The sequence below is a fragment of the Seriola lalandi genome, unplaced genomic scaffold (genome assembly GCF_002814215.2).
Source record: "Seriola lalandi dorsalis isolate HSWRI2012SDOR001 ecotype SW California unplaced genomic scaffold, Sedor1 jcf7180002054577, whole genome shotgun sequence".
NCBI classification, from domain to species: domain Eukaryota; kingdom Metazoa; phylum Chordata; class Actinopteri; order Carangiformes; family Carangidae; genus Seriola; species Seriola lalandi.
The window spans coordinates 1,906,881-1,920,877 of record NW_019525130.1 but is presented as its reverse complement, the minus strand read 5'-3'; the positions used below and the strand labels follow the sequence as shown (position 1 = coordinate 1,920,877).

The window sequence follows — 13,997 nt, the reverse complement described above, 5'->3', positions numbered from 1 at the left end:
ACTTGTTTAATGGCAAAATGAGCTGGATTTGAAACCAGAACAGTTCACTGTGGTGACATATAAAAATGCAAAGCTGATTGTAGGCGTATGCGTGTCATGAGGTGGGCTGTGTGACTGCAGTTCTCTCATACAGCTACTGGCAGCACATCCAGATAAATGCAGCAGAAATCAACACACATTGGACTGTTATTGGATCTGAAGCAGTAAAGTCTGTTTTCTCCATGTGATACAGACAGGTGAGTAAAGGGGAAACCCAGATGACTGAGACATATAAATGCTTTCAGACTGTGCGCCATCATTTGTGTGACCTACACAGTCACCTGATCACAGAAATGTCTCAACAACTACTGAAAGGATTGACATGAAATGTATTCATGATGCCCAGAGGGTAAATCCGAACAACACTGGTGATCCCCTGATGTTTCCTCAGCAGGCCAAAATTTTTAACTTATTAAATTAAATATTTCTTCAACTTCTACTCAATGTACTGGCACACAATCTTGTACCAACATCCATGGTCCCAGGACAATGAATCTCCACGCTTACTGGACGGACTACCGTGAGGAAATGTTGTTCAGGCATTCATGTTCCCCTCAGGAGGAATTGTAATAACTTTTTCTTCTGGCATCATCATCGGGTCAAAAATGTAATTAGTCAAATACTATTAATACTAATTATTTCATTCTAATCAGAAAATGATAGCATGTTAACAAATTAAATGATGACCATGGTAAACATTATACCTACTAAACTTCAAAATGCTGGTATTGTCATCATGAGCATGTCAGGATGTTAGCATGCTACGTAAAACAGAATCTAAACTTGGCTCAACTTGCACATGATATCATCTGGCAGAGCTCTGTGTTGACCAGTCACCATAACTTTGTACAACCCTCCTGAAAATTACATTCATATACTTATAAACTGCTTTCCATATTATGTTGTTGTGGTAACGTAATCACTGGCTGGATAAGGTTCAGATGCTTTTTTTTTTTTTCAATGAATGAGGCTCCCATCTGTGGTTCAAGCAACAAAAGCACTTTGGTTAAGGAAAGATGTTGGTTTCAGTTAAATGTAGATAAACATATTGTGTCTGAAGTCACAGAACTTTTCTGTATTAAACCAGACCAGGATCTTTCCCTTACCTGAATCTATCTATCTATCTATCTATCTATCTATCTATACGACACATATTTGCTGTTGCAAATTAGTTGTATGATCATCTCTTGGAGACAGATTTCCTTTGTAGCATGAATGGTTTATTTCTATTGTGTAGGCATAAAATGGTTTTCCACAGTAATAAAATCCTGTATTTGCTCCTCGTTCCAACTGAAACTCCAGGATCGTATTTCATTGTCTAACTAAAAACACCTCCACCAACCCTGTGCCCTGCACTGTTTTTATCACAGGACTGATTTTGGTCTGAATCCCTGTTTGGACTTGTTAAATTGTCACCAACTGTGATATAAATTATTAGAGCCTGGAAAGTTCTCCTCTGGTCTGAGCTGCAATTTTATAAGAAATGTGTACTGAAATCTGTGTCAAGTGTCTGGGGTGTTAGCAGAGTTCTTGGCTTAGTGTGTAATACTGGTTACACTGCATAGATTCAACACCTTTACACAATGCTTCATGCTTTTTGTTGGCATGTCATCCTGGTCTACAGGGCAGGTTAAGTAAAACCAAACCTGGTCACTGAAGCTTGTTTTATCCACAAAGTTAAATGTTTGCACTTGTCATGGTTCTCCCTCTGCTGTCTCAAGAGCTGTAAGCACTCAAGTGGCTCCCTTTGTCACATTATGCGCCTGTCTTTAGTCAAATTACTTCGAAACATCATGACACAACACAAGAAGGAAAAAGAGACACGTTATAATATGTAAAATTATCAATTTTTCAATACACCTTGCAACACGATCTCCAAAAAACCACAAGTGTAGCAATAAATGAAACTGAGATCTGGCAGACAAACGGCTGGAAGACTGACAACTTCACTCCCTCAGGCACAAACCTAGAGGAAAGGTTTCACTTTTCACTAAAATATGCTTGCTGAGTGCAAAAAAAGTCTTGAAGTATTAATGTGTGGTGAAAAAAATGAAGGTATGCTCTCAGAGTCACAGCAGTAAGCCAAATGTTTGGAAAATGAATCAGGCCAGCTCGCTCATTGACTGGCACATTCGGTGTAGGACTATGGAGTACATGCCTCATACACTATACCTCTGAGGACAGGAGACTGCACAGTGTGAAAGAGCATGTCATCCCGAGTTAACATATGACTGAATCACTCAGCTGCTGAGTCTTTATCAATCAGGGGCTCTCTGGCTGCATGAGGAGCTGGATCAGCAAAGTCCACAGGGCTTTGACAGCCGGCGCTGCTGTCTGCTCCTTTATTAGCACTGCAAAGGCTTCACAGTGGAGCCGATCAATAATAGCTAAACTTTAGATGCATGTATTATCCTCTGAGCCTGCTCCTCAGCTTCACTCATCTATGCAAGGTTGCTTATATCTATAGAAATACAATTATTAAATTCATTTATTTTGTGTTGCTTCTAGAGAGATGCTGGAGCTTAAACCATATAATCAGTTATTTTTATTTAAGTGCACATTCCAGAGAAATTAGTAGATGTGCCAAACTTTTCAACTTGTAGCTGTTGTGTTCGTAGATAATGTCCACATAAAATGAAAATAAAGATTACTTTAGATACTCCTGCTGGATTTCTTTGATATGAATGTGGGGAACTGTAAGTTATCAAAGTGAGTAAGACAAGTGCCAGATGTGTTTCAGATAAAAGTGAGCAGGGATTTACCGGCATGTACTGAACATCATAATGCCTGCACATGTCTGACCAGATGCTTAGTTACATACCTGCCATAGACTGTTGGCAAAAAAGAGACGCAAAAAGAAAACAAGAATCTACATCATTCGGAGGCTACATTTGAAGACCAATTGCTCCGGTTTCCCAACTTGTTTGATCGCCTGCCCAGTTTCACCTGTTCCCACTTACCCTCGCCTTCCTTGTGTATTTAGTCCATGTGTTTCCCTCACACTGTGTCAGTTTGTCTGTTTATTTTACTGAGTACCGTCCTGAGTGTCTTATTTTTTCATCTATATACATACCTGTATATGTGCTAAAGATATTCACAAGTTGTTTGTTCCTGTCATCTCAGCTGCCGGTTCATCTACCCATCTCACTGTTTATTTTCATCATTAAAGTATCTTCTCTGCATCATTCTGCTTTCATGCATCTGTGTTTGTGTCCTCTCTGCCCGTGCAGTGACAATCAGATGGATCAGCACAAACTTTTATTTCCTGATGATGTATCCTCATGACTTTGGTGATGATGACCTTTGTGGTTTTGAGAGGAATGTCTCAACAGCTATTGAGAATAGTCATATGATTCAGACGTCCATGTCCCCTCAGGATGAATTGGAATAATTTAAACTCTTTGCTTTATGAACAAATACCCGCAAAACTAATGACATTCCCATCAGTCATGCTAGCATGCTAACAAGGTAATGCTTGCTTAGATCATTAAAACAACACATTGATGGCTGTTTCCAGTGTTTGTTACTTATTATTAGGGTTACTGCTCATAAATAACTTTGAATGTAGGTTACTTTACGTGGAGTTAGCAAGTTAGCATTCATTGTATTAATTGACTGTAAAGGCCACATTTTCACAATTTCAGGCTGTAAATTTGTTTCTGAATGTAAGAATTCACTGGTTTTGAGGTACATAAAAGGCTATTTCATTGTGTAAGCTTAACAACTAAATGAAATATGTTCATGAGAGCACTCTCCACTGTGAACTAAGGATGTGTCTAAATTCCCTGTTGTTGTGGAAACGTACTGTAAATATTTGCTGTAGATACTAACGGTGCTGGAGAATGTTGACTCTCATTCAAGCCAAAAGCAGACGGGATATCTCCTTTTCTCCCTCCAGACGGACCAGCTCATACAGCTGGTGTTTGAAAAGCTGTACAACCAAATTATGGATCCAATCACAATATTGCAATGTGTTCGATGACTGTGGGAGCTTCCAAGTGGAGATGTGAGATGTAGGCTAGTATGAGGGGAGAAACAAATGGCTTGCCTGAGGTGAGAGAAAGCAGCAGAAGGGCTTTGCTTGTGAGCAGTCTGGTGGAACACGTGTCTGAGTTCGACTGTAATGAGGACAGAGTCACAGTTTGAAGTGTTTACAGAGGCTGGAGCACCTCAAGGTCGCTAAAGCAGACAACTGGAAGTTCCAGAGGTAAATATTTTTGTTTTTATCTGCTAACATTTACCCCGGTGAGGAAACAGTTGAATTTCTACATACAGTGATATAAACACCAAGTCATCAATTGTATAAGCAGCCTGTGCAGCATAATCACATTTTTTGATGCCAAACAAAATGGCCTGTTGATGTATGCTCCTCATCGACTTCCCATTTCAGGTGGTCATTTTCTCTGTTTCCCAGAGAACGGTTGTGTGTTGCTTTCAATTACAGGTAATAAAAATGGGCTGATAATCATAGATTATTGGCCAAGCAATCAATAGACTTGGTTGTTGATGTGACCATGGTCCATGCCCTTCAAGTATGAGTGTACAGCCATGTAGCAGATAGCAGCTCCGTGAGGCTGTACTTGGGCACAGTGTTGCTTTTGGAGGAATGCTAACATTAGCATAATGCACCACTCACAATGACAATGCTAACATGCTAATATAAACAAGTGTAATGTTTTACTACGTTGTAACTTAATACAGCATGTTAACATGTTAGCATTTGTTTAATTAGCACTAAACACAAACAATAGCTGTGGCTGATGGGAATATCATTAGTTTTGCAGGTGTCAAATTTAAGATTTTGACCTGATGATGTTGCTAAATAAGCAAGTTTATACTGACATGAACATGAATGTGACAAATTTCACAGAAATCCACCCGGCAGCTGTTGACATATTCCATTCATGGCGGTGCGAGAAGATGCATCATCTGGGAACTATGAATGTCTCTACTAAATTTTGTGCCAATCCATTTTGTAGATGTTGAGATATTTCTAAGTATGAATACATATTTGACCTGCTGATGCCGCTCTATGAAAATACCATCCCTCTGGGACCATTAATGTCTTTCTCAAAAGAAAATTCAATTATCCAATAGTTTGTGGACAAAGTGGTGGACTAACCCACTGACATTGCTATCCATAAAACCATGCCAAAAACCAGACTCAAAGATGCCAAACATGTGTTTTAAAAGATAAATTCTTATGGTTTTTTGTTTTTGTACAAACTGTCCCTCAGTTAAGATATTTGCAATAACAACAGCAACACATCCAGAAACATTCTCTATCAAGAAACCTGAATATAAAAACTATAGATCTGGACACATACAGACTGGTGAATGTCATGTGAAATTAGTAAAATAGTATTATACTTGATATTTTACAACTTTCTCCCAGAATGCATTAAGGAAGCATAATATTACAGTATGATTGTTGAAAATATGCAGGTGATGATCATCAAATACCCTCACTATTGTTTTATTAATTTCTAGGTTGATGCGTCGCTTAACATGTCTTTCTTGCTCTGTCCATCCAATTCTCTGCGAGAGCGATAAAAGAGAAAGCTCAGATTGGTAAGAAGGGAAAAAATGATTTGTGAATACTATGAAGTCTCAACGCCAGCAGGTTGAGTTTTGACTGAATGGAGAAACAGGGAGATGTTGTTCTAAGTGCTGGAAGTAAATCTGAGAATTCAATAAGTCTCTGGCCACTTCTATTATTCAAAAGACACCAGACACACAATGAAAACAAAAGAAGCAATGTAGTGTGTGTGTGTGTGTGTGTGTGTGTGTGTGTGTGTGTGTGAGTGAGTGGAAATGTGTGTATGTTCCTTCCATCCACAACACTGGAAAACTTGATGCATTTGGTGCATAATTCAGTCATGTTGTATCTGTGTACACTCTCACTGTAAGGGGTAGCCTACATGTGCAGTTATGTTATTTACTGGCTACTTGTCTCATTATCCTCCTGTTCCTATGACTAGACTGTTAAAGTCCTCACTCAACTTTTGTCATACTTTATTTTTGCCATAAAATTAGCACAAAAGATCCTGGTTTAGAAATCATTTTCTGGTCACTGCAAAAAGATAAAAGTTATTTAAGATTGTTTGAATAATGATTTAGTTAATAGCGTTGTTTTGCAACAATATTTTAGTATTATTTATTTATTTAGTTTATTTAGTAGCAGCTACAATAACTTTGAAATTTACTTTTACTCGTCCAAAAATTAAATAAATGCAGCAGCGGATGTTGAATGTGTCTCTTCCTGGTGGGAGGGGCGTCTAACTGAGCTTGTGCAGAGTGTCATCACTCTAGCACGCTTCTGACTGGATGAAAAAGACTTGTTGTAACCGTCCCCAGTCTTCCCTGTTTGGTTTTTTACAGACATCCATGAATTATCTCAACATATATTTGATAGATTGATACAATATTTAGTGTGAATGCTGAGTCAGCACTCACACTATTGTTCGTTTGTTTTCTGCCATTTTTTGGCAACTAACTATTCCTTTGTGCTATAGAAACCATTTGAGTATCAAAATGTGCAGCTTTTTCAGGAGAAGTGTGCTTGTGTTCAACTTTTTGATATTATTTATAGTTTGTGAATTATTAACTTTTTGTGCAACTTTTTTTCCCAGTTCAAAAAAATCTGGAAACATTCAGCAGTTCATTTCAGTTTGTAATTCTAACTCTGACTCTTCAAAAAAAGACAGACAGACTGATAATATGTCCCAGTTCTCAACTTTTGCAGCTAATGGACTTCACCTCCTATATCCTCTAGTTTAACATTTCGGCATCTACATTAATTTTTCAAAGCAGTGTACTTCAGTCAATATGAGCTGCTTTTTCAACCAATTTAGCATTGCTTAAGAGCTTCTAAGTTTTGCTTTTAAATTCTTCTTTAGTTATTTTTCAGCCATTCTAGGCCACTCAGCTTTCAATTTAAACATCGTGCTGTTTTGTACATTTTTCAACCATTTCATGCCATTCAACCTCCAGCTCACAAGTTCTGCTTTTAATCTTCAGCTATTGCTTCAGCTACTTCAGCATTCAGCTCTCAGCATTCACACAGGAAATGTATTTTCCAGTTTTTATAAATGCTCATAGGTCATAGATGATGTATCTCAATGGCCTTTGTTCCCCTGACCTTTACTGGAGCACCACCATGAGGTTAACATGTTTGGTTTTGAGTGATCAATAATGGATGGTCATGTTAATTTGTTGTACACATTCATGAACTGAACCTCCTGCATCACACCCACATCAGTACACATAGTTCACTTTACCTTGTGTGATGTTAGCATGCTTACACGCTAAGCTACAATGGTGAACATGGTAAACATTATACCTGTTAAACATTGGCTTGTCAGCTTTGTGAACATGTTACCATGCTCAAGCTACAATTTAAGTTTAAATTACCAATGTCCCTAAGGCTAATGTTTCCCATCCCCTTAACCATCCTCACCTTTTCCCTCCTTCCTCTGCTGTTTATATATACCAGCTTACTCCCCATTGTTCTCCACCAGATTGTCTTTGTATGTCTTCATGTCTACATTGCTTTGCTGCTTGTTCCTGTTTGCCCAAATGGTTTGCCACTTGGTTTCTGGATTTTTGCCTGCTTCAGTCTGCCTGCATCAGACTGCCTACCTGTGTAAGACTTTGAACTTTCTGAGTAAAGACTTTTTCCTCTGCCTCCTGTGTGGTTCTCTGCGCCTGAGTCCCAGTTATTCCCAGGGTTGTTACAATTAGATGGTAAGATGTAAATGTTCTCTCTCAGTTTCATTTGCTGTAGAAGACAGTGAAGGGCAAATGCTGGAGAGTGTACTTCGCTACCATAACAGAATCAGTTCCAGGTGGGATTGTATGGCAGGCATATGACACATGAAATTTGTCACGCTGCTGCAGAATGTAACACACTACTACTACATTGCTGTTTTATTTTGCATGTACACTTTATTATCACCGTGTCCACCTCATTTTGTGAAACTTATGTTTTGATCAGTTTGCTACTTTTAGTCATTACTCATTGAAAGCAAAACATTCTTAGAGGGCTCAGTCAGCCCTGTGACTGTCTGACTTGATTGCAGTGTTTGTCAGTGTCAGTCTGCATCTGTCAGTGGTGATAGCAGCCACTCTGAATATCTGCACAAAGTCTCTTGACTCTTAGCCATATTTAATTTGCAGAACTACAACTTGGGGAAGATCAAACTGTTAGAAAATAGATGTTTTTTCCATATTCAGGGAACTCTGACTGACCTGCATGGCGCAATTTGAATGTATTTTTCATCAGTGCTTTAAAGACAAAACGTGCATGTAGTGTACATTGGTGCTGCCATGCCATGTTCATAATGCAGGATTAACTTAACATGACACAAATAAAAGACTAGGGCTGAAATTTCCGCTCCTTTGGGAAGCCATCAGATATTACCATCTGGCTGGTTGATCCATGGATGAGTGTGTAGAGAGATGCACCCACCATTGCAGGGGCTATGATTACCAAAGGAACTTATTACTGTTGAATGAAGAAATAAGAAGCAAAAATGGTCATCCTAAAAACACCCAAAGCAGGAAGTTTGATATATGACATTTCCTATTTGCTACTGCTACTACCATTAAATACGTCTAGATGGTAACACCTTCAGCCACTTTCTTATGACTGAAGCTTTCAGCCAGGAGAAGACGTCACCAGGTGGCATCCAACTTGTTTCAACCCTGAACCACAATGTCCTCAAGTCAGCGGGTCGGCAGTGATGGACAGTCACTCCCCATCTTCTCCTGGCTACCAGCTCAACTCCTCCCACCTGTTCTAGAGTCAACAAGAGGTTCTTTCCGCTGCCTCCCCCAACCTGCGAACAGCTGTCCTCCTCTCCCTTTCTGCTATTCCCAGAGCTGTGAGCATCTTCCGCACACATTGCGCCGGGAAATCCCTGCTACCAACCTGAACTGGAAATAGCCATTGCATTGTTGGACCAGGTCCTGGTACAGGACCCACGGGACTGTCAGTTCAAGCAGGATGACCTCTTCAGTATTTTATATTTTATCAAGTCATTTAATTTTGATTAAAAACTCTGCTCAGCCTTTTTGGCCAGACCACAACAGCAGGTCCAACCCTTATGCTTGAATGTAGCTAACTGATTGACTGACTGACTGAGTGATCAAGTTATACCATTGGTCAACTGAATGAGGTGTGGTTATTGGTTGGCTGGCTGAGTTTTGGAGAATCCCCGTAGGTTGTTGCTCTTTCAAAATGATTTAGTGCAAACAAGCAGTGTAGGCAACTTAGCGCCTTTGTTACTGGATTTACCAACTTTTCAGACATTTGAAAAAAAAAAAAAAGACCATAACAACTAAAATAGTTACTTTTTCGACAAACCTTTTTTTCATAGACAGTCACCAGTATTGCACCAATAGGTGCAAGGTTGGACTTTCCCTCAGAAGACACCTCTCTTAGCTGCCTACACAGCAGCTGACATGGTTGAGTTTCTAACTTTATCTGTGAGCAATCATTTTACAAGTGAATATAGCCAGAATGACTGGATTTTGGCAGCAGCAACATGAAAATGTCTTGGAAGTGACCTTTGGGTAACATGTAGTGTTAATCGGCCATATTTCAGTCACTATTTCATACTTGTTCCATTGTCTGACAACAGAAACAGAAATACATGTAAATGAGAACAGCTTTATTGGTAATTTTGCTGCATTAAGATACTGTATATGTGAGCACAGAGAGGAAGAGAGAAGCAAACACCAATTCTTGTTAACTTGACCAAGAAATAAGAATCATGACAGGCACCACACGCACTTAGCTTCATGTTGCTGAAGTAAGAATCTAAAATCATCTTCTTTATTTATTTTTTGTATTTGATAATAGTTTATAAAATGGCAGGTGCAGTTCATAACATTAATCTGTGCCTGCTAGCTCTACAAGGCCAGTGTCATTAGTTACATTTATGCTTCTCCTGCCATGACAAATTAAAATGTGTGCTATGATACAGAAGGATTATCATGCTTTACGGTCTGACACCTTATATAGAGGATGTATTTATACTCATAAATTCATCATACTAACCTAATATAAAATTACATTTCTATACAAGTGGATTATCAAAACTAGTGCAACTATCAGAATTGCAAATTAAAATTATTAAAAGCAAGGATGTGCAGGACTATGTTGCTATATGTTTAGATTGTTAAAATTTTATGTATTAGAGCTCGTTTTTGTTTTTTTAATGCTGTTACAAGTAACAGGATTAAGCTTTCAAAAAATAAATAAATAAAAAAAAGTTTAAAAAAAAACTGCACACTGTGGAACTGGAATAGCATAAGGTTAAACCCTGCTTTATCCTGCCAACTTCTAAAATGGCAGAGTAATTTGTGATTGATAGTGTTGCTCCATGAGACAAACTTTTTAAACCCATTTCATCCAAGGGTATACTTCAAGAAGTGAGTGATCATTCTTTATCTGCTTTGGTATTCTTGCTTAGCTTTTATCAGGGTTACAAACATATAACATCTGCTTATACATATTGTGTGTCTATTGTTAAATGCATGAAGATAAGATATGTTGTTTAGTTTTATGTAACTGCAGTTGTGAGATGTTTTTAAAAAATGTACATCTTGAAGAATCACTGGATTCATATGTATTCAGATGTAAATTCTAATTAATTATTTGTAATCATAGTGTTGTGAGGGTTTCTTGACATATCATCTCATGTTTCCTTCAGTAAATTTAATTTGCTTGTGGAAAATTGCCTGATTTCCGTTATTTTGAAAAACCTGGTTTTAAATTTTTTGGGGTTTTAATACTGTACCTATGGTTACCTTTAAATTATCCCCCTTTTTTCCAGGATCAAAGATACACTTTCATGATTTTAACACAACAGACTGCCACACACTGACTTCTAATACAAACCTGGAGAGCAGAGTCTCAAGGCAACACCGTACTTAAAATAACTACACCTGATTCACATTAGAATCTCTTGAATTACATTTACAAGTGTTATATAACACAATTCATACTCATGCTAGCATAATTAGACATACTTCTATATTTAGACATAATTACTGTATTAATCAAGTATGCAGTGAGTGCTGCAATCAAGTCGGATTAGACCTTTATAAACGCTTTAATGATGCAGTATTGATACACACTGTGTGATTGTGTCAAACAGTCACGGTATTAGGTTTTTCTGCATTACACAGATGCAGGTATATAACCATGTTTAGTCCGCTATGGAACTGTTTGATACTGGTTGACCAGCATGTCACAGGCATGGTTTGAGTAACATTTATATTCTAGGCTGCGTTGCTGTCATCACAGAGTTATAACAGGGCTCTAGAGGGAGAAAACTGCGTGATGTAAGCAATACATGTCACTGGAACTGGAGGCCTGCAGAGCAAACCATATCTGCCGTGACAAGGAAAGGACTCTACAAAATTACAGTTGTTCTATCATGTGAATAAGGTAAGAGAGCTCTGGGCTGACATGGTTGGAGCGCCTGTCACTGGGTTCCGACATATGAGCTGGCCTACAGTCCTCAACATGGCTATGATTTACAGCCAGTGAAAAATAGTAAGTGAATATTTTATTGAAAGCGTGCCATATGCTATTGGTCTCAGTACTGACAAGGTGCCAAGCTCAATTTATACCATATTACACATTCTATGGAAGTTCAAATGGCCTAACATGCATGACAAGAGCAGTAAGGGCTACGGCTTTTTTTATTTTGCTGTGCAAACCTATGCTGCAATTATTATTTAGGAGCTTACAATGTGTCATGAGTCGATTTATGGCTAAACTATTTCCTTAAAAGCTATCATCATATATGGTTTGCACTACAATACAGCTGAATGACTGTGATATTGCCTCTTGACAGTTTCCGTTCCCTCCATATTACTAAGGGAAACTGGAAATTTGGTCTGTTGAATAGGCTCTACTTTGTTGCTGACCTCACATCCCACAGCACACACAAGACTGGAGGCTGGTGGTTTCCTATCTCAGCTCCCAGCTGCTGCCCACCTATAGTATAAGGCCACAGTAGTAAAAAGCCTCCCACATCGTGTCAACTATAAATTCTTGTCTGTGTGAGTGATGCTTTCGGTAGCTATGGAAACCCAATATAATAGACACCCCCTCCCTCTCCCTCTCTCTCTCCCAGTCTCTGCCTACGTCTCTCTCCCTCTCTCCGTCGACACCAAAGCTCTTTAGGCTACTTTGCGCATGTACGGCCAGTCAAACCGAGCATTGCATCGACTCCAAGATGGCGAAAGCACGTCTGGCTTGCCTCCTGACTCTCCTCTCAACTCACTGTAAGTACAAAAATCATTCTAACTGGTTGCTTTTTTACCCGCTTTCTCCTCGAGGACCGTGGTCATCAAACATCATTTACTTCTGCATCTGTTTGGTCGAAATTTATCTAACGTTGGGTAAAACATTTACATAGTGCCTCGGAAGTAGCCCTATGTGGACGCAACTAACGTTAAACTCAAGACAGACTGACAGCAAGCACAGTCCTCCCGACGTAAAATAAATACGGTTAATAATTCTCTTTACAAAGTAAATAATACAGTCGCCATTTTTAATACAACTTACTGTCAACATGACTGGCAAATGTGCGGTCAAGCGATGGTTTTAAGCAGCTATTGTTAACCAAATTCATCGCTCCCTCGCTGATTTACCGGAATATTGCTGCTATATGTAAAATAAACTGTCGCATATTAGCAAAGCAAGACTCATTTTCGGCTCTTGCATCAGTTCAGTCAGCGGCAAATTTCAGAGTCTGGTGGGTAAGCCACCGCGTTTTTTCTGACCTCACTTTGGAAAAAAAGTTTCACCCTCGCAAGTTGAGAGAGGGAGAGACTTCGTGTGTGTGAATTAAATATGAATTAAGGCAGTTTTGAAGCCCGTACCGTTAACTATTTAACGTGGGCTTGGAGCCGCGGTCGTGGCAGAGATGTTGGAAGTAGTGATGCGAGATAACGGTTTTTTTTCTGCGGCGGAATAAAGCTGGCTGCCCGCGGGAGGAGCCAGCCAGGCCAGCGAGTGTCCTCTGCCCCCTCCTCCTCCTCCTCCTCCCGTTGTTGCTGGACCCTTTCAAACCGCTCCATAGCTGAGCTGGTAAACAGAAACAGTCGTCGGAAAATCAATTTGTTTCACTAGCCTCCCGAAAGACCCGATATCCTCAGTTTTTCAGTGCTATGGTTGGAAAAGATGAACGCACACCTGTAAGAGCCGAGCAGTCAACTTAGATATTCATCCACGACCCGGAAATCCCTTAGCATACCATTTATGTCAAGTCATTTTCATGTTTAGACTGAATTTGGTGGAAGAGCAAAGTTAAATCATTACTGTTATATGTGATTAAGAATTAAATATATATTGAATATATTCTCCAGGGGTTTTTAGATGGTAATTACATGTACGTGGTACCAGTTGTAGACTAGCAAAAAGCCACTGGTTGCTATTCCTTGCAGTGTTTTTTATTTTTGTTTTTGTTTTTTTGATAAATCTCGATTTTTTTTCACACAACTTTGGCTCTCAGCTGCTCCCAAAATATTACCACGTTTATTTAAAAATTCAGGACCATTTGAAGCTATAATTTACATTCTGTTAATTTTGATAGATTTGTTTGAGGCTTAAAAAGAAAGTGAGGTTTTTCATAAAATGAAGCAATAGCAGGGATTTAGCCTTCAATCCATTTCTAATACAGACGGTATCTTTTGCCTGGCCCTTGTGTAAGTTGCAATGGTCTGCTTTAATTCATTAAATCATTTTTAAAAATTGGTTTAGAAATTAAAGATAGTTTGATTTGTTTTAAGTGTAATAAATGTCTTTGAGAAACATTTTTAGTTTTTTTAAGTAGTTTTTTCTGTCCATGCATGACTAAGTGAGCTTTGGTTATAATGTCATCACAACAGCTTGGCATGAAATGTGGTGCGTGTTTTTCTCTCGTTTCCCCTTGGAT

The 13,997-nt window shown here is 38.9% G+C and overlaps 1 protein-coding gene across 1 annotated transcript in view; it reads left to right on the top strand.

Annotated features, from left to right (window-relative positions):
- Positions 1–12,204: 12,204 nt before the first annotated feature.
- Positions 12,205–13,997, top strand: part of LOC111663538 (junctional adhesion molecule 3B-like) — a 35,933-nt gene continuing 34,140 nt past the window's right edge. The window contains exon 1 of the mRNA XM_023417761.2: positions 12,205–12,342. Within this exon, the coding sequence (XP_023273529.1) occupies positions 12,294–12,342 (49 nt within the window). The 5' untranslated portion in view covers positions 12,205–12,293. The remainder of the gene's footprint in view (positions 12,343–13,997) is intronic.